Source organism: Ranitomeya variabilis, chromosome 1 (assembly GCF_051348905.1).
Source record: "Ranitomeya variabilis isolate aRanVar5 chromosome 1, aRanVar5.hap1, whole genome shotgun sequence".
In the NCBI taxonomy this organism is placed as follows: domain Eukaryota; kingdom Metazoa; phylum Chordata; class Amphibia; order Anura; family Dendrobatidae; genus Ranitomeya; species Ranitomeya variabilis.
The window spans coordinates 329,599,551-329,619,206 of NC_135232.1; the positions used below are offsets into that span (position 1 = coordinate 329,599,551).

The following is a 19,656-nucleotide window of genomic DNA, read 5'->3' on the forward strand; positions in this document are numbered from 1 at the left end:
CCCAAAAAAAAGGAGTAAAAATGTCCAAAACCACATATTTATAAAATGTATATTAAATCTTTATTTATTTAAATCAGACTCAAATATCAAAAATTACATCAAAGTGCTGTGTGCAATATGCACCAAGGGAGAACAACAGGGAGGAGACATGACAATAACCAAGCACAGATGGGGGAACAAAAGTAACCATATATCCTTTTCAATGAGCTAAAAGGGTACAGCCCTGATCACATATCCAGGGTCCAGCCGGTATCCCCATAGAAAAAGTAACCTAAATACAATGCTTTAAACATATCACAATAGAAAAATCAGGCTTACCCATTGTGGTCATAAGAGGTAAGTTACCCCCCTCCTTGCTTGGTGCCCCCGGACGCGCGTTTCGCGTATTCGCTTTCTCAGCGGGGTACACTCAGGGCCAGTCTCATGTTGTTTAAATAGTCATAATACAGGAAATGGAGCCGAGGATATCGCGCATGCGCGGTGGCGCCTGGTGCTCGTCGCAGCTGGAGCCGTCACAGCAGGGCGGGCGCAAGGTGGAAGTCCACCTATAGACGTCATATGACGCGCACCCTGCTGTTAGAGATAGCTACAGCAAGCGGCCAGCACTCCGGGCGGCAGCGGGCATGCGCGCCTCCGGCGGCCTTTTTTCAGAAGACCATGGCGGCGGCCATGTTTCAAAAGATCAGGAAGAACTGCATATACAAACCCTCAAAAAGAGCGTGCGCGGTGACAGTGGTGAGCAGTGATGGCACACAATAATAATAATATATAAGGGAAAACTAAACACTTCACACATTATTAGTGCAGCAGAAAAGTAATATCAATAAAAAATTAAAATGAATTGTGTAGCAGAAACTACTATGTGTATAACTACATATAAAGTGACGAGTGCAGTGACTAGGTACATTTACATGTCAACACATAGACAATTAAGATTAACGCTCAATTATCCTTTAACTTTTTTTCTTTTTTATTCCTTTATTCCTTTGTTCCTCCGTGTTCTTTATTCTTATTCCTCTCAATAGTGAATCATTTGTGACTTCCGTGCATGGGAAAAGGGAGAGGGCGATGCAGTCAAACTGACGACCACAGCCGTTGGCACATATAAAACAATGCTAAAAACAAGACACAACATAAGACAAAATATTAGTGGACATTAAAAAAGAGTGGTTAATAGATATAACTTCCAGAGAGAGAAGGATGGTTAATCCAATAATAAATAGCATATCCAATACCACACAGGCTTTCCATAAAACAATGGTGTACATTAATTCCTTTCTAATGTGCATATATGATCATATTGATCATAAAAACGGAGAGAAACTTAGTTTCTCATTTAACCCTTTTGGGGCCATGGTATCAAGGGTGACAATCCACCTACACTCGCGTTGTGCGAGTATTTTGGTTATATTGCCACCCCTGATCCCACCATGAATCCTCTCAATGCCCCTTACTTTCAGGCCTCTGGGGTCAGATCCATGACACCTCCGAAAATGTCTTGGCAAGGTTTTCAAGCCCGACACATCTACCACTTCTTTTGCGGCCAAAATATCACGTACGTGTTCGCGTGTCCGAATTCTCAATTCCCTAGATGTGAGACCAATATAGACTAAGGAGCAGGGACAGGTGGCGTAGTATACCACAAAGGACGTACTACACGAGATATAATCCCGTATTTTGAATTCCCTGCTCCCGTCTGAGTTTTTGAAGGTCCCACACCTGAGAATATTCGGACACGCGACACACGACCCGCATGGAAAACACCACTGTCTTGGACTACTCGCATCCAAGAAACTTCTGTTCTTATTCTTGGCTACATAATGGCTCTTTACCAAAACATCTTTTACATTTTTACCCCTACGTTGTGTCATTAGGGGTGTTTTTGTCAGATGTGAAGCCAATATGCTATCAGTTTGTAAAACATGCCAATGTTTGTTAAATATCTCACGGATGCGGTTCCATTGACAGTTGGACGTAGAAATGAACCTGACCCCAGAGCCATCATCTAATTTGGGTCTCTTACTTTGCAACAGTAGATCTGCCCTTCGTGTGGACTTTGCCCTTCCATACCCTGCCCTGATGCAACGACGACTGTAACCCCGTGCCCGGAACCGTTCGTTGAGGATGGCGGACTGCCTCTCAAAGCGATTCTCCGTAGAGCAGACCCGTCTGTTCCTCAAAAACTGTCCAACCGGGATGGCCCTAATTACAGAATAATTGTGTGCCGAGGATGCATGTAAAAGCGAGTTTACTGATGTTTTTTTCCGGTAAAGAACAGGAAATCAGTTCCATTAAAACTAAAAAACTACAGAGAGATAATGCGGACTATCGTGAAAATAGAGTATATCGTTGGAGGATGGGTAAGACGAAAACTCGCCCAATGTCACATATGAGATCAGGCTCCATATCATCTGCTACATCTGCGGATGAGTCAAGTGTGGCCTCTGACCAATCTAAAATTCATGGAGATAGAGGGAGAAAGATACAGCCAAATAGAGCGGCAAAAGGAAAATATAATAATATGAAGAGAAAATTTACCTCCCCGCCATCCTATGAACGGAAGGCGAAAGGCAATAATCTGGAGGTGATTAATTTGTCTACTCATTCTTTATCTAAAATACAAATTGAAGTTCTGCAATTAGGTCTTAATTTTGTTCCATCTAACGGATTTGATTTTTTTACAGCTGTGAAAGATACCCATTTATTTTGTCGCAAATTGCTCCTCAAGAAGTTACATGGTCAAAAAAATCTTGGTGAGAAATCGTTAAATGAAGTGGAAGCTCAGGCCTTATCAGCATTGGAAGACTTACTCAGGGAACAGCAAACTGATTTTATAGGTAAATTCCCTTCCTCACTTATGCCTAGGTCCACCACATTCCCCCCCTGTCTCTTTGTCCACAAGTGGACATTTTTTGCAGGTTGGTCATTGAAGATCTGACCAAATTATCAAGTAGAGTATATAATGATAACCTGACAGTAAGTCAGAGAAAAGCATTGAGAGATCTACAAGAGCTAGACTCTGTAATCATTAAACCTGCTGACAAGGGGGGGAATGTGGTGATATGGCCAATTGATAAGTACGAAAAGGAGGTGTTGCGGCAATTGAGGAATAGGGATACGTACCGTATATTACCGTGCGATCCCACTCAGATCTTTACTAACGAATTGACACGTATCTTGGATCTGGCGGGCGGGTCGGGTATTGTCCCGGGGAAGGTGTTGGATGGACTTATGCCTAAGTTCCCTAGGATTGCTACCTTCTATGCCCTGCCCAAGGTGCAGAAAGATGCTGTTAACCCACCCGGAAGGCCGATTGTCTCTGGCATAGGGGGGTTGTGTGAGGGTATCTGCAAATTTGTAGATTTTTATTTGAAACCCATAGTGGAGACACTTCCCTCCTATATCAGGGACACTACTGATGTATTAAGAAGGGTGGATGGACTGTCTCTTGAGGCGGGCATGATTCTTGTCACTATTGACATTGAATCTTTGTATACATCGATCAAACATGAAGATGGACTGAGGGCGGCCCGTTTTTTCCTCGAGGGCACCAACTGGGATGGCCATTTTTCAGAATTCATCTTGGAATTACTTGAGTTCATTTTGACTCACAATTATTTTGTTTTCAAGGATAAATATTATTTACAGGTACAAGGTACTGCGATGGGTGCGGCGTGTGCCCCGTCTTATGCAAACCTATTTTGGGGGTTCTGGGAGAGATACATCTTCCAGGGAGACCGGGCACACGCCGCGGACCCAGTGGTGGGCTGGTTTCGCTACATCGATGAGGTTCTGATGATTTGGAACGGTAGCGAGGCCAGCCTATCCAAATTTATGCAGGAGTTAAATCATAACACATTTAATTTGAAATTTAATTATGTTTGGCACAAAAACACGATTGATTTTTTGGACATTACTTTATGTGTTGCCGGGGATGGTTCTGTCGAGACTGATCTTTACCGGAAAAAAACATCAGTAAACTCACTTTTACATGCATCCTCGGCACACAATTATTCTGTAATTAGGGCCATCCCGGTTGGACAGTTTTTGAGGAACAGACGGGTCTGCTCTACGGAGACCCGCTTTGAGAGGCAGTCCGCCATCCTCACCGAACGGTTCCGGGCACGGGGTTACAGTCGTCGTTGCATCAGGGCAGGGTATGGAAGGGCAAAGTCCACACGAAGGGCAGATCTACTGTTGCAAAGTAAGAGACCCAAATTAGATGATGGCTCTGGGGTCAGGTTCATTTCTACGTCCAACTGTCAATGGAACCGCATCCGTGAGATATTTAACAAACATTGGCCTGTTTTACAAACTGATAGCATATTGGCTTCACATCTGACAAAAACACCCCTAATGACACAACGTAGGGGTAAAAATGTAAAAGATGTTTTGGTAAAGAGCCATTATGTAGCCAAGAATAAGAACAGAAGTTTCTTGGATGCGAGTAGTCCAAGACAGTGGTGTTTTCCATGCGGGTCGTGTGTCGCGTGTCCGAATATTCTCAGGTGTGGGACCTTCAAAACCTCAGACGGGAGCAGGGAATTCAAAATACGGGATTATATCTCGTGTAGTACGTCCTTTGTGGTATACTACGCCACCTGTCCCTGCTCCTTAGTCTATATTGGTCTCACATCTAGGGAATTGAGAATTCGGATACGTGAACACGTACGTGATATTTTGGCCGCAAAAGAAGTGGTAGATGTGTCGGGCTTGAAAACCTTGCCAAGACATTTTCGGAGGTGTCATGGATCTGACCCCAGAGGCCTGAAAGTAAGGGGCATTGAGAGGATTCATGGTGGGATCAGGGGTGGCAATATAACCAAAATACTCGCACAACGCGAGTGTAGGTGGATTGTCACCCTTGATACCATGGCCCCAAAAGGGTTAAATGAGAAACTAAGTTACTCTCCGTTTTTATGATCAATATGATCATATATGCACATTAGAAAGGAATTAATGTACACCATTGTTTTATGGAAAGCCTGTGTGGTATTGGATATGCTATTTATTATTGGATTAACCATCCTTCTCTCTCTGGAAGTTATATCTATTAACCACTCTTTTTTAATGTCCACTAATATTTTGTCTTATGTTGTGTCTTGTTTTTAGCATTGTTTTATATGTGCCAACGGCTGTGGTCGTCAGTTTGACTGCATCGCCCTCTCCCTTTTCCCATGCACGGAAGTCACAAATGATTCACTATTGAGAGGAATAAGAATAAAGAACACGGAGGAACAAAGGAATAAAGGAATAAAAAAGAAAAAAAGTTAAAGGATAATTGAGCGTTAATCTTAATTGTCTATGTGTTGACATGTAAATGTACCTAGTCACTGCACTCGTCACTTTATATGTAGTTATACACATAGTAGTTTCTGCTACACAATTCATTTTAATTTTTTATTGATATTACTTTTCTGCTGCACTAATAATGTGTGAAGTGTTTAGTTTTCCCTTATATATTATTATTATTGTGTGCCATCACTGCTCACCACTGTCACCGCGCACGCTCTTTTTGAGGGTTTGTATATGCAGTTCTTCCTGATCTTTTGAAACATGGCCGCCGCCATGGTCTTCTGAAAAAAGGCCGCCGGAGGCGCGCATGCCCGCTGCCGCCCGGAGTGCTGGCCGCTTGCTGTAGCTATCTCTAACAGCAGGGTGCGCGTCATATGACGTCTATAGGTGGACTTCCACCTTGCGCCCGCCCTGCTGTGACGGCTCCAGCTGCGACGAGCACCAGGCGCCACCGCGCATGCGCGATATCCTCGGCTCCATTTCCTGTATTATGACTATTTAAACAACATGAGACTGGCCCTGAGTGTACCCCGCTGAGAAAGCGAATACGCGAAACGCACGTCCGGGGGCACCAAGCAAGGAGGGGGGTAACTTACCTCTTATGACCACAATGGGTAAGCCTGATTTTTCTATTGTGATATATTTAAAGCATTGTATTTAGGTTACTTTTTCTATGGGGATACCGGCTGGACCCTGGATATGTGATCAGGGCTGTACCCTTTTAGCTCATTGAAAAGGATATATGGTTACTTTTGTTCCCCCATCTGTGCTTGGTTATTGTCATGTCTCCTCCCTGTTGTTCTCCCTTGGTGCATATTGCACACAGCACTTTGATGTAATTTTTGATATTTGAGTCTGATTTAAATAAATAAAGATTTAATATACATTTTATAAATGTGGTTTTGGACATTTTTACTCCTTTTTTTGGGGTTCAGTTGTATTTGGAGTAGTTCTGACGCTTGGTCGTCCTTTGGGTACTGTAGGGGTACTTATTTGATTCGCTCCCCTTATATTGTGGTGCTTTCTGATTCAACTATTAACTATTTTTTTTTTTTACAGGATATGAAAGTCCCCTCATATTGGCTGTAATATACAATGTTAAGTGGTACTTGTAAGACAGTAAGAGGAAGCCTGCAAGGTCAAGCCAGAGGTCTTGTCAGCCTTCATGTGAGCATTTGAATAGATAGGCGCGAGCACAGCTTTTGTAGGTGCCAGAGTAGGTTCCCACACCATTAACATATATTAAGAGACTCGGCACTCAACTAAAGTGATCAGATAATTTAACGTTGTCCACACCAGTAGTAAGTAAAACGTTTCGGTCTTACATCAGACCTTCATCAGTTACAGAACAAAGTAAGATTATTAGATCTGGTGGACCAATAATCTTGGTTGGAGATCACTAGATCATTAAACATTCAGTGACATGAAAAAGTGGGACAAGAGTTGTCAGACCTGTGCACATAAAGGGCTAAGTGTGACGTGCCTCAGTGGCACAGTGGTAGACACCGAAACGTTTACTTACTACTAGTGTGGACAACATTAAATAATCTGATCATTTAAGTTGAGTGCCAAGTCTCTTAATTCATGTGAGCATTGACCACAAAAATAATGTTAAAAATGTAAAGATCTATTAATGTAGAATTTTTAGTAGTTTGCTGTAGAATTGAAAGCATAAATTCAGCAATTTGGACCTTAAATAGTTGGATTGAAACAACACCATTTTAAATCCCATGAAAAACTGTAAGTTGAAAAATTAATTCAGACCAAATTATCATGCGGGATATCCTGAACACCATCTGAACTATTAAAAATTGCTTGGATTGATGGATCAATCGCCTTCCTTCAATGAGTATCCCGAATTAACAAAACTCGGAGCTCTCCTACCTCTATTTGATGTGAGCATCATTTTCTTCATTGACATCACAAGTAGGTAGAGCTACGTTCTTTCTGTCCTGCTACATGGTGCCTTTGGGAGGTAATCAAAGTCTTCATAGTGATCCTGACGACATACATAAGCATGTTTGTCAATTGTTGCCATGGACAAAGAAACTGAACTTTAGTTTTGCTTGCTATTGCAGAAAAGAAATCGCTTTAGGCTAAAATAGATGAATTTTTAGCATCAGGGTTGGGCACTGTCATGGACACTTGTGTCACCACATACACACCCTCTCACCTTGCCTCCTCTGGCTGGACTAAGAACAAGCAGTATATAAACAGCTCCAACCAGTCCTAAACATCTAGAAGCTTCACCAGATCTTCACATCAAGGTAAACCACCAAGCTTATTCATGCTTATTCCAGACTACTTGCTAATCATGAGGAGAGAGATTCAGAAAGAAATGTGAATTATTAATTGTATTATTATTATTATTATTATTATTATTATTATACGCTTGGTTCATTCATGTTCATGTTTGACATGGAGGACATAGATTTTTCTAGATAATTTTTTGATAAATTCATATAAATTATCTATATTTTAATGCACAGTAATATTTATATCACTTTGCATTTTCTTGTATGTAAACAACAAATACATAAAGTAAACCAAGTAATCACGTAAAATATTCTACAATGTATCTTCTGTTTGTAGCTTTGTATTTCTTTGTTCAATGTCCTTGTGTTTGTACAAATTTTAGTATATATTCTGAATAAGGTTCTAAATGAATGAAATAACATTGTCCTGAAATGTCATATTCTACCGTTACCCGTGATGCTCACAATGCAGTTTCTAATTGTTTTGTAAATGTACATTATAAAGGAGGCTTGCTCAGATTTTAAGAAATCTGCCCAAGAGTGAGGAATGTTATAATATAAATACGTGACCATTACTTATCCGCTGGATGCACAGCGGCCTCAGTGCTGGCACTCAGTGGTCAGGTCACCTCCAGTCCTGATGTGATGATGTCTCATCCAACATTTAAGTGACTACTGCAGCCAATCACTGGCCTCAGCAATGATGTTTGCACATGCTTCCAGGAATGATAATAAGACTGGAGTCACACGAGTATAGATTCTCTCATGCAAAATAATTGTATAGATTATACTAGTGACACTCAGCTCAAACTCTGTGGTCTTAGTGTGATCTGATTCTCTTAAATGAGAGAATCGTAGCACAGGTGAAGACAAGATGAAGACTATGATTTCTCCCTCTTCTCTATTCTGTGAGTTTGTTGCAATCAGACTGCCCAGAATCAGATGTCATCCGAGTGCAGTCCGATGATTTTGATGCACCCATAGTCTTGAATGGGTGAGTGCCATCCAATTTGCACAGAAACTCCCGGCATGCTGCGTTTTTCTGCCTTTTGCCGAAGCATAAGAAAAAAAACCGCTAATCAGCACTGCCCCATGGAATAACATTGGTTTGAGTGCTAGCCAATAAAGCACGGATGGCACTCGTCCCATGTATATGTTCACGTGAACGAGCCCTTACAGCGAGCTACATACCAGTAACTTGAAAAAAATACAAATATCTTTTATTCTTCACATGGTTTCCTAAATATTTCCAATGGAACTGAGACAGAACTAGAGACAGAACTTTTAAAAGTTAATGGAATACATCAAAGTATTTTTAAGATCATTTATGAAATCATCCATATCCATAGTGGCTGCAAGAAAAATTAACCCTAACACCACTGACAAAAAAATTCTTCGTCCATTAAACTGTATAGCGGCATACCACTGTGTGATTGTGCTTCCAGGGAGGAATGAGGAATGACAAAGCATCACATATTGACATTTTTTCTAAAAACTATTTTCTTTCTCCATGTAATACTATAGACATGGTGCAGTATGGGCATGACTTCTAAGATGAATTCATGAGCCGTATTCTTCCTCCTTTTTTCCATGCCTGGCCATCTTACACCACTCTTTTGGATATTTCTTAACTAAAGATTAAATAAAATGAAGGATGCATCCTATATTAACAATTAGTGGAAAATTAAATCAATTTGTCAAAGAATCTAAAACAAATCTTAACGACTGTTTCCCTTTATATTGCAGGCACAATGAAGATTTTACTAGCATCACTTCTGGCGCTGTGCACTTTTTTATCAGGTAAAAAAATATATATTGTATAAAATCAAAGAAATTATCTGTTAAAGGTTTACTCATTTCACAAAGTGTTAGCAGGGGTCTGTATCAGTGTAACATGCCATGTTTTACTACATTGTTATTTTTTCTTCATGTAGCACATGCTGTAACCCAAGAATGTGGTGGATCTGTCAATTGTACCTGTAACCTCAATAACTACAATTCTTCAAGTAAGGACACAAACTGTGAACATTACCAGCAATTGTACATTGCAGCAGCCTTGTCTCCACAGAAAGAATATGTCTGCAGCACCCCATCACATGGAATGCCATGTAGCCCCAAATGGAGTCCATTTTGCTCTATGTAACATTCCTCCTACACATGGCGGAGGATTAACTTTTAATTCATTATTCTTTCGAAATAGAAAATGATCATAAATGAACTTGTAATTGGTGATTTCCAGTGATAGGATGGTTACAATACAAGTAATCTTGTAATACACATGTAAATTCTATATCAGCCCACTTGTCTTTCACTCAGAATGGTTTACTTTGTGCCTTTCTGTATGTAAAACCAGTTTAACCATTGCTTCCCCATTTAGCGAAACCACCAAGTCCAACTGTTAACTGCTCAAATGGAGTGATGACCATTTACATTTCCAAATGCCAACTGGAAAAGAGCCTGTTCAACATCTCTAACTTGGCCCTGCTTAATTATACTGGTCCCGATTGTGCCAGTCAAGAATACTCGGTAGATGGAGAGTTTGAAGTCGGCTTCCATAATCCAATGAGCACCGCAAAGTGCGGAAACAAATTAGAAGTGAGTACAAGTAAAACCTACTTCAATGTATGATGAAAACGGCAAGCTTGAGCATGACTTTCAGTGTCGTTTGTCACTAGATAAGAATCTAAAGTTATCAGTGTTAAGATTGTATCTTCAATTACTAATATGTGGTAAGGAATTCCATTATTTGACTGATGTAACTGTAATGCAACCTTGTTATACATTGATGTCTTAGTTGCCTTTCTTCCACTCATCGCGAATGATCCCTGGTCCACTGTAAAGTTCTGTATTGAATGATGTTTCAGTTCTTTGTATTACCTACACATATCTCTGTGGTTGTTTATACATGTTAATAAGATCACCAGTAAGATTTGTTATTCTGATCTTAAAGAGATTGTCCACTACTTTACTACTGATGAACTATCCTTAAGGTACCTTCACACGAAACGACTTTGTAACGATATCGCTAGCGATCCGTGACGTTGCAGCGTCCTGGCTAGCGATATCGTTTAGTTTGACACGCAGCAGTGATCAGGATCCTGCTGTGATGTCGCTGGTCGCTGAATAAAGTTCAGAACTTTATTTGGTCGTCCGATCGCCGTGTATCGTTGTGTTTGACAGCAAAAGCAACGATACCAGCGATGTTTTACACTGGTAACCAGGGTAAATATCGGGTTACTAAGCGCAGGGCCGCGCTTAGTAACCCAATGTTTACCCTGGTTACCAGTGTAAAATGTAAAAAAAACAAACACTACATACTCACCATCTGATGTCCGTCAGGTCCCTTGCCGTCTGCTTCCCACACTGACTGAGCGCCGTAAAGTGAAAGTGAAAGTACAGCACAGCGGTGACGTCACCGCTGTGCTCTGCTCTCACTGTACGGCGGCGCTCAGCCAGAGCAGGAAGCAGACGGCAAGGGACCTGAAGGACATCAGATGGTGAGTATGTACTGTTTTTTTTTTTTTACTTTTACGATGGTAACCAGGGTAAACATCGGGTTACTAAGCGCGGCCCTGCGCTTAGTAACCCGATGTTTACCCTGGTTACCCGGGGACCTCGGCATCGTTGGTCGCTGGAGAGCGGTCTGTGTGACAGCTCTCCAGCGATCAAACAGCGACGCTGCAGCGATCGACATCGTTGTCGCTATCGCTGCAGCGTCGTTTCGTGTGAAGGTACCTTTAGGATAACAACTGGCATCACTGCTGATCAACTGTTCTCGGGGGCCGGCAGTGGCCTGAGGTGCTCACTTAAGGAGCTGCTAAATCTACTGATAGTCGCCGCGGCTGTTTACTGCACATTGGCCCTCTATTGATTTGAATAGCGAGCAGATGTTCAGCACCTGTTCGCGGCCACTATCGGTATTTATCCCTCTTTTTATATGCTCAAAAAAACTTAATTTACTTTTGCAGCTACTGCTTGACACTGAACACTGCTGTTGAGCGTACCTGTGAGCAGATGACTCCGGCTCCTCTCTTGTTTGCACAGTTGTCTTCTACTGACATACAATAATATCTTGGAGCCTTGGTGCATTACTTTACATCCATTGACCTTATAATTTATCAGCTGCCTTCCCGTCTGTGTCACCACCTACATAGTATCTGCTTAGTAAAACTGATCTGTCGAATCATATTGCAAGAAAAATGTGGAAAGAAAAATAAAAAATAAGTAAATAAAAAAGTTATCTCTTTTGGAAGAAAGGGAGAAAAATAACGAAAACTAAAAAAATAGAAAAAACATCTCCCTTCTTGTCTGTGTCATCACCTAATGTAGGTCATTGTGTAGGATATTATAATTAGCCTAAATTATTTTGCATGGCAAATCAGCCTGAATACAGTATGCAGTGACACCACTATAGACCACTCGGACCACAGCCTGAGTACAGTATGTGGTGAGGTGACACCACTATGGACCCTCAGACTGCAGCCTGAGTACAGTATGTGGTGACACCACTATGGACCACTCAGACTGCAGCCTGAGTACAGTATGTGGTGACACCACTATGGACCACTCGGACTTCAGCCTGAGTACAATATGTGGTGACACCACTATGGACCAATCAGACTGCAGCCTGAGTACAGTATGTGGTGACACCATTATGGACCAATCGGACTGCAGCCTGAGTACAGTACGTGGTGACACCACTATGGACCAATCAGACCGCAGCCTGAGTACAGTATGTGGTGACACCACTATGGACCAATCGGACCACAGCCTGAGTACAATATGCGGTGACACCACTATGGACCAATCGGACCACAGCCTGAGTACAATATGCGGTGACACCACTATGGGCCACTCGGACCACAGCCTGAGTACAGTATGTGGTGACACCACTATGGACCAATCAGACCGCAGCCTGAGTACAGTATGTGGTGACACCACTATGGACCAATCGGACAGCAGCCTGAGTACAATATGTGGTGACACCACTATGGACCAATCAGACTGCAGCCTGAGTACAGTATGTGGTGACACCACTATGGACCAGACTGCAGCCTGAGTACAGTATGCGGTGACACCACTATGGACCAATCGGACCACAGCCTGAGTACAGTATGTGGTGACACCACTATGGACCACTCGGACCACAGCCTGAGTACAGTATGTGGTGACACCACTATGGACCAATCAGACCGCAGCCTGAGTACAGTATGTGGTGACACCACTATGGACCAATCGGACCGCAGCCTGAGTACAATATGTGGTGACACCACTATGGACCAATCGGACTGCAGCCTGAGTACAGTATGCGGTGACACCACTATGGACCAATCGGACCACAGCCTGAGTACAATATGCGGTGACACCACTATGGGCCACACGGACTACAGCGGGGTACAGTATGTGGTGACACCACTAGGGACCACTCGGACCACAGCCTGAGTACAGTATGTGGTGACACCACTATGGACCACTCGAACCACAGCCTGAGTACAGTATGTGGTGACACCACTATGGACCAATCAGACCGCAGCCTGAGTACAGTATGTGGTGACACCACTATGGACCAATCGGACCGCAGCCTGAGTACAATATGTGGTGACACCACTATGGACCAATCGGACTGCAGCCTGAGTACAGTATGCGGTGACACCACTATGGACCAATCGGACCACAGCCTGAGTACAATATGCGGTGACACCACTATGGACCAATCGGACCACAGCCTGAGTACAATATGCGGTGACACCACTATGGGCCACACGGACTACAGCGGGGTACAGTATGCGGTGACACCACTAGGGACCACTCGGACCACAGCCTGAGTACAGTATGTGGTGACACCACTATGGACCACTCGGACCACAGCCTGAGTACAGTATGTGGTGACACCACTATAGACCACTTATTGTAGGTTGTGTTCCTTCTGAAATCATTACTCATACTTTATGTAAGATGAACTGACGTTTCTATTGATTTCCTATTTCCACTTGTAATGTTGCCGTTGAGTGTGATTACATTTTTTATATGACGGTCAATAGTAATGAGTAATTGCTATTCCAATATTTCTCTATTGTCAAAACATAAAATATGCCACAGTCATTTTTCATTTCTTCTCAGGTAAATGCAACTCATGCCATTTATTCCAATATCCTGCATATTTATGCAGAGGAGCAAACTGTCATCACTAGAAATAATGCCACTGCCAACCTCAGCTGCATCTACCCCCTAACTTATCCTGTTTCCCTCAACTTTACTTTAAAACCAGTATCAGGGTAAGTTACCTCCTGCTTTAAATGTCTGAGTATACTATCAGATATGGCTAGTTGGCGCTTGGTCATAGATAACTGTAATACTACTTCTGTGTTTTCTGTTTTTTCAGGAGTACGGACATCTCAGTGCCAGGAGTAACAGGGACCATGACTGTAATTATGACAGTGTTTGTAGATGCTGAACTTTCCCAACCAGTTACACCAGACACAGTGCTATACGTGGACCAAACTGTCTATATTCAAATATTGATGCCAGATTTGGATGCAGACGAATTTAACATTAAAGTGATGAGCCTGTACGCCACCCCAGGTGCTACTGATCCTGGAACTGGGCTGCTATTTAATCTGACAAGTGGATCGGATGGGTAAGCTGTCCCTGCTTTCTACGTCATGCCGGTCTTTAAGATGAGATAAGGCAAAAAAAACTTATCAGTCATTCTCAATGCTATAATGTAGAAATAATAAGTTAAGCTTAAGGGCTCCCTCAGATGAGTGTAGAAATCAGATGAGGGAGATCAAATTCAATAGCTCTAGTCTACTCTCGTGCGACCCCGGCCAAAATGCATCTAACAAGTATCATATATTATGGTAGGTAGGAGCATGTAAAGGAGCATTTGAGGGTTAATGGGGCTTCCATACTCTCAAAAGAACTATGTCAAATTGTAGCATAAAATCCAGTCCGCACAGAAACATTGGGCCCATTTCATTATTGCATTCGTGCCTGATTTTTCTTGAGCTTTTTGTGTTTTGCGACTTTTTTTCTTTGCATCCAATTCACCTTACCATTTGTGCCTTTTGTCTATTTTTTTTTCGTGTGTTTACCTGTTTAGTTGTTTATTTCACCTCTATGGGCTAAGTTCATTGTATATTGATATGTTCTCCTAATTCACCATTTTTTACTTTTTAAAAAGTCGCAAAAATACCCTGGGCTGTCTCCTTGGAAATAGGAATATTTTTTTTATTAACTTTTGTGACATTTTAGTTTTTGCATTAAAAGGTCATAAAAGACTAAAAAATACAGTTTTCAACTTTGTGCAAGAAGTCATGAATGGCACAAAAAGTCAGCAAATACCACAATGCAAAAAAGTGACTTAAAAAAAACGGCAAATGATAAATGGGGCCAAGTATTTGTCAATTGGTCGCTCAACTAAGCACAAGCTGAACATATATATATATATATATATATATATATACAGTATATATGTATGTGTATATATATATATATATATATATATATATATATACCACTTACTGAAGACATTAATGGGACTATTGTACACTTGTTTTTCCTGGTGGTTATATTTAGATTTCCCATTACATTTTGCTTAAGCAACAGAAGCTGAGATTTCATATAGATCCAGAAAGTGATACAACACAGCGGGTGGTTTACTTCAGTCAATATTACTTAATGGGAATTGGTTACCAGGTATTTGCATCCTAATCAGAATGCAGCAAAATGTAGGGGCAGAAAACCCGATGTGCTACTTACTGGGCTGCTTTACATAGCTTTTATAAATTCACAGTTTTATCAGCAGCAGATTATTAGAAGACTAGTAAATCTACTTCCAGGTACTCCAACCACGCCCCCACCAAATATGTCTTCTTTCACTTGACTTCCAAAAATGTAAACCTACACTGATACAGAGGCCATTTTACAGAGCTAATGAGCAGCACTCAACAAGCATGAGTGAGACAAGTAGGAGTAGGAAGAGTATAATCTCACATCTACATCCATTGTGTTTAGGTGCCCGGACCCTCAATATGGTGTTGGAGTCATTTCTGTCCTCAATAATGGTAATGGTACTGAAGCAAGATTTGCCATGAAAATCTTCCAGATCACTAACCAAGTCTATGTACGGCTGTACGCAGTAGTCACGATCTGTGCCTCAAACTGTGCAGTGGTAAGAACATTGTATCCATTATTCCTGAATTCTAAGTTCTGATACAGTAAAGCCAAAAGTTAGAGATAAAAGAATAAAGGAGTGCTGTTGTTTCATAGATAACTGTCAAAGACCCCTGTATTACTGTTAGTTTACTGCTTCAGTAAAAACAGTTGTGGCTCTAAAATTATTTTCTACATTGTGCAGAACTGCAATGAAAAAAGTGGTAGATCATCAACATCAGATAATGTGGCAACTATACAATTGGAGCTAACTGCTGGTAAGGAAAATCTCCAGTTTTTACTGCTATGATATGTGCTGAAACAATGGACCTGAATTATTAAGACTGGTTCTGTGCATGTCTAGCTTAAAGGGAATCTGTAATTATGTATGTGTTACCTCATCTGGCAACAGTATAATGTAGGAAATGAAACCCTGATTCCTATGATATATTACTTACTATACTGAGTGCCGCAGTTGTGACACAATCAGAGTTCTTAGATGTAGAACTCAGCAGAGCGCAGAAAGCTAATCTCACCTACACCGGGCTCTCTATGCACATTGTCTATTGACAGTGAGCTGCTTATCACAGGAGGGGGTGGAGCCTGCCAACTGCTCATGAGTAAGCTAGTCACAGTAATGATAATGTCCTAGTGATAAAACCTTCATTATAAGTGGACAACCCCACACAGCCTGATAAGGGGCACTTGTAGTGTTATTTTATTGGCACCATAGTGAAATAAATGTTTTTGCTACCTCATCTGACAACAGTATAATGTAGGAAAAGAAACCCTGATTCTAATGATGTATTACTTAGTATACTGAGTGCCGCAGTTGTGACACAATCAGAGATCTTAGATATAGAACTCAGCAGAGCTCAGAAAGCTAACCTCACCCACACCAGGCTCTCTATGTACATTGTCTATTGACAGTGAGCTGCTTATCACAGGAGGGGGCGGAGTCGAACAACTCCATATGAGTCAGATAGTCACAGCAATGGTAATGTCCTAGTGATAAAACCTATAAATGAACAACCCCACACAGCCTGATAAGGGACACTTGTAGTGTTATTTGATTGGCACCATAGTGAAATAAATGTGCTAAGCCATTGTATTGCTGTGTCAGACTAGAATTTCTTAGACAACCAGATATAAGGTTTCTGAACTCCTACTCTCCAACTATACAGAATATTCACATCTCCACTGTAAGTGTCATAGTAACCTTTGCTGCTCTCACTGCAGGACACGTTATTAATGACCTCTAATAGGTAACTCGGGAATCCACCCAAGACAAAAAGACTTTAGTGTCGGTGATTGACTCAAACACATCTCTAAATAGGGTTACTTTCTGCTCATCATTTGAGTCTAGGTGCATCGGGTTATTTTTCCTCTATTGAGTGAGAGCCCCTATATATTACAGTGTATGGACACATTATATTGATTTTCTCTCTTATTGCTTAGCTTCATATTTCTAAGTTTTCTCCCATTAATATTTTCCTTGCTTACTATCAATTTGTGATGAATTTATCTAGTTTAACCTCGTTCTGTTTCCCGTTTACAGACAGCAGTATTTATGATGGTGCCTCTGACCGTAAGTGTTTATTTATATTAGATCGGCTTTTTAAAGGCCATATATAGCGTTTTAATTTACATGTGAAAAATGTTACTTTATATATTTGTATACATTTATAATGAAACATAAACCTCCAATTGACTTTTTTTATCTGTCAAACTATAAATTACTTTATTTTTTCTGTATCACATTACAAAAATATATTTTTTTATCTATTTATCGTAATGCTTAGAAATTGAGGAAAAGAGTTCACATGCAATTCTGGAGGTTATTTTTAATATAGAGCAGACTCTCACTGATCCAGTGTGTTTCCAAATCTGGATCACAGGAAACGAAAGCGATTTTATTCCTGGCTGGCTAGTTTTATCCATTAGATTTAAATAATAGAATCATAGAATGGTAGAGTTGGAAGGGACCTCCAGGGTCATCGTGTCCAACCCCCTGCTCAGCGCAGGATTCACTATACCATCTCAGACAGATGTCTATCCAGCCTCTGTTTGAAGACTTCCATAGAAGGAGAACTCACCACCTCTCGTGGCAGCCTGTTCTGCTCACTGATCACACTCACTGTCAAAAAATTTTTTCTAATATCTAATTAAATTACTATCTATTTACTTCAAACTATGTTTTGAAAGCATTATTTTTTTGCTTAACTTGAAATTGCAATTTTTCTTCAGATATATTATTTTAGTTTATTTTTTTACTTAATTTTCAAAAGCTTATGAGATTAAAATGAACAAAAAAAAACATTGAAAGTATGTTTCGCTTCATAAGCATAAATAAAATCCTATATTAACTACATTAAAAACACAGTTTATTGCCTTCCTCTTAAAATATTATTATTATTATTATTATTTTTATTAGTAAATTCTTACTGACTTTTAGTTGAAACTTGGCTACAAAGATTTTTAAAAATAAAAAAGGGATAATACTACCAAAAATACAGCATTTTTCTTAACAAAAATGCTGAGAGCGAACCCACCCCTTGCATTTTTTAAGAATTTGTGTCACTTTTTTTGTTCTGAAGAGTTCCACAAATTTAACTGGTAAATTTATTAGAATAACTGTATAACTGTGGATTTTTTTTTTTTTAAATCCTGCAGAAAAATAAAAAAATCTCTCTGTGAACTATATATATATATATTTTGTCTTATATATAAACATATAGCTGACCTGTCTGTAGTTGTTGGTCTTTCTACAGACTTGGGAATATTCCGGTCATTTTAGAAGTAAGCAGATCCTACACAGCCATGAATATTAACAAAACTGCTCTATGTTTTCCCATAGGTTCCTCCACGTCCTGGTCCTTGGTATCACTATCGCTCATCTCTCTGCTCATTGCAAAGTTTATGTAAAGAATTTCCCTTCTAATCTCTAAAGCCGGAAAACAGAAGAAATCTACTTTACCAAATGGATAGCTATTGACTTTATGGACTTTGCTTAGTTTTATTGTTTACTATTCCTAAATTATTAAATAATTAAAAAAATAGGACACAATTAAGAACTAAGTACAGAAAATGGAATGAACTGTATATAAGTTCACAGAAAGAGGCCATAATTCCTACAGATACAGCCACCGATTCCCAGCAGTGAACTGACACTACATTAGTATATGGAACATGGAGGTGGCAGAGGTGGAAAATACTGATGAACATCTGATGCCAATTTGGTATTTTGCCCAAAATATTAAATAATGCCTCATGGTGGTCATTTTACAGGATGCAGTTAGGCTTTGTGATTCTGGGAGAGGAGGGAGACAGCACTTTGTGAAGAACATATGAATGGTGCGAGTCAGCTTTTTAGATCTATGCAAGGCGTAACTATGATAGGTGCTGGGCCTCGGAGCCTAAAGGTACCTTCACACGAAACGACATTATAACGATATCGCTAGCAATCCGTGACGTTGCAGCGTCCTCGCTAGCGATATCGTTTCGTTTGACACGCAGCAGCGATCAGGATCCTGCTGTGATGTCGCTGGTCGCTGAATAAAGTCCAGAACTTTATTTGGTCGTCCGATCGCTGTGTATCGTTGTGTTTGAAAGCAAAAGCAACGATACCAGCGATATTTTACACTGGTAACCAGGGTAAACATCGGGTTACTAAGCGCAGGGCCGCGCTTAGTTACCCGATGTTTACCCTGGTTACTAGCGTAAAATGTAAAAAAAACAAACAGCACATACTCACATTGCGTCCCCTGCAGTCTGCTTCCTCCTCTGACTCAGCGCCGCAAAGTGAAAGTGAAAGCAGCACAGCGGTGACGTCACCGCTCTGCTCTCACTGTACGGCGCTCAGTCAGTCAGGAAGTGGACGCAGGGGGACGTGAATGTAAGTATGTGCTGTTTGTTTTTTTTAGATTTTACGCTGGTAACCAGGGTAAACATC

At 40.8% G+C, this 19,656-nt stretch overlaps 1 protein-coding gene and 1 long non-coding RNA gene across 2 annotated transcripts; one reads left to right on the plus strand and one right to left on the minus strand.

Annotated features, from left to right (window-relative positions):
* Positions 1-7,465: 7,465 nt before the first annotated feature.
* Positions 7,466-19,126, plus strand: LOC143817356 (pancreatic secretory granule membrane major glycoprotein GP2-like). Its single transcript, XM_077298729.1, has 10 exons — positions 7,466-7,562; positions 9,297-9,350; positions 9,485-9,556; positions 9,928-10,145; positions 13,671-13,825; positions 13,933-14,187; positions 15,567-15,723; positions 15,910-15,982; positions 17,263-17,292; positions 18,562-19,126. The coding sequence occupies exons 2-10, from the start codon at positions 9,302-9,304 to the stop codon at positions 18,627-18,629; spliced, it is 1,077 nt and encodes a 358-aa protein (XP_077154844.1). The 5' UTR covers positions 7,466-7,562; positions 9,297-9,301; the 3' UTR covers positions 18,630-19,126.
* On the minus strand, positions 11,143-13,664 carry LOC143817364 (uncharacterized). Its single transcript, XR_013224127.1, has 2 exons — positions 12,606-13,664; positions 11,143-12,561 (listed from the first exon to the last, which is right to left on the minus strand). It is a non-coding gene; the product is annotated as an uncharacterized LOC143817364 (long non-coding RNA).
* Positions 19,127-19,656: the final 530 nt, after the last annotated feature.

What these genes read in the sequence shown, in the direction of transcription:
- LOC143817356 (XM_077298729.1), top strand. Translation starts at nt 9,302, where the DNA reads ATGAAGATTTTACTAGCATCACTTCTGGCGCTGTGCACTTTTTTATCA. An exon ending in CTGACAAGTGGATCGGATGG is followed by an intron (nt 14,188 to 15,566) that starts GTAAGCTGTCCC and finishes CATTGTGTTTAG; the next exon opens with GTGCCCGGACCCTCAATATG. An exon ending in ACAATTGGAGCTAACTGCTG is followed by an intron (nt 15,983 to 17,262) that starts GTAAGGAAAATC and finishes TCCCGTTTACAG; the next exon opens with ACAGCAGTATTTATGATGGT.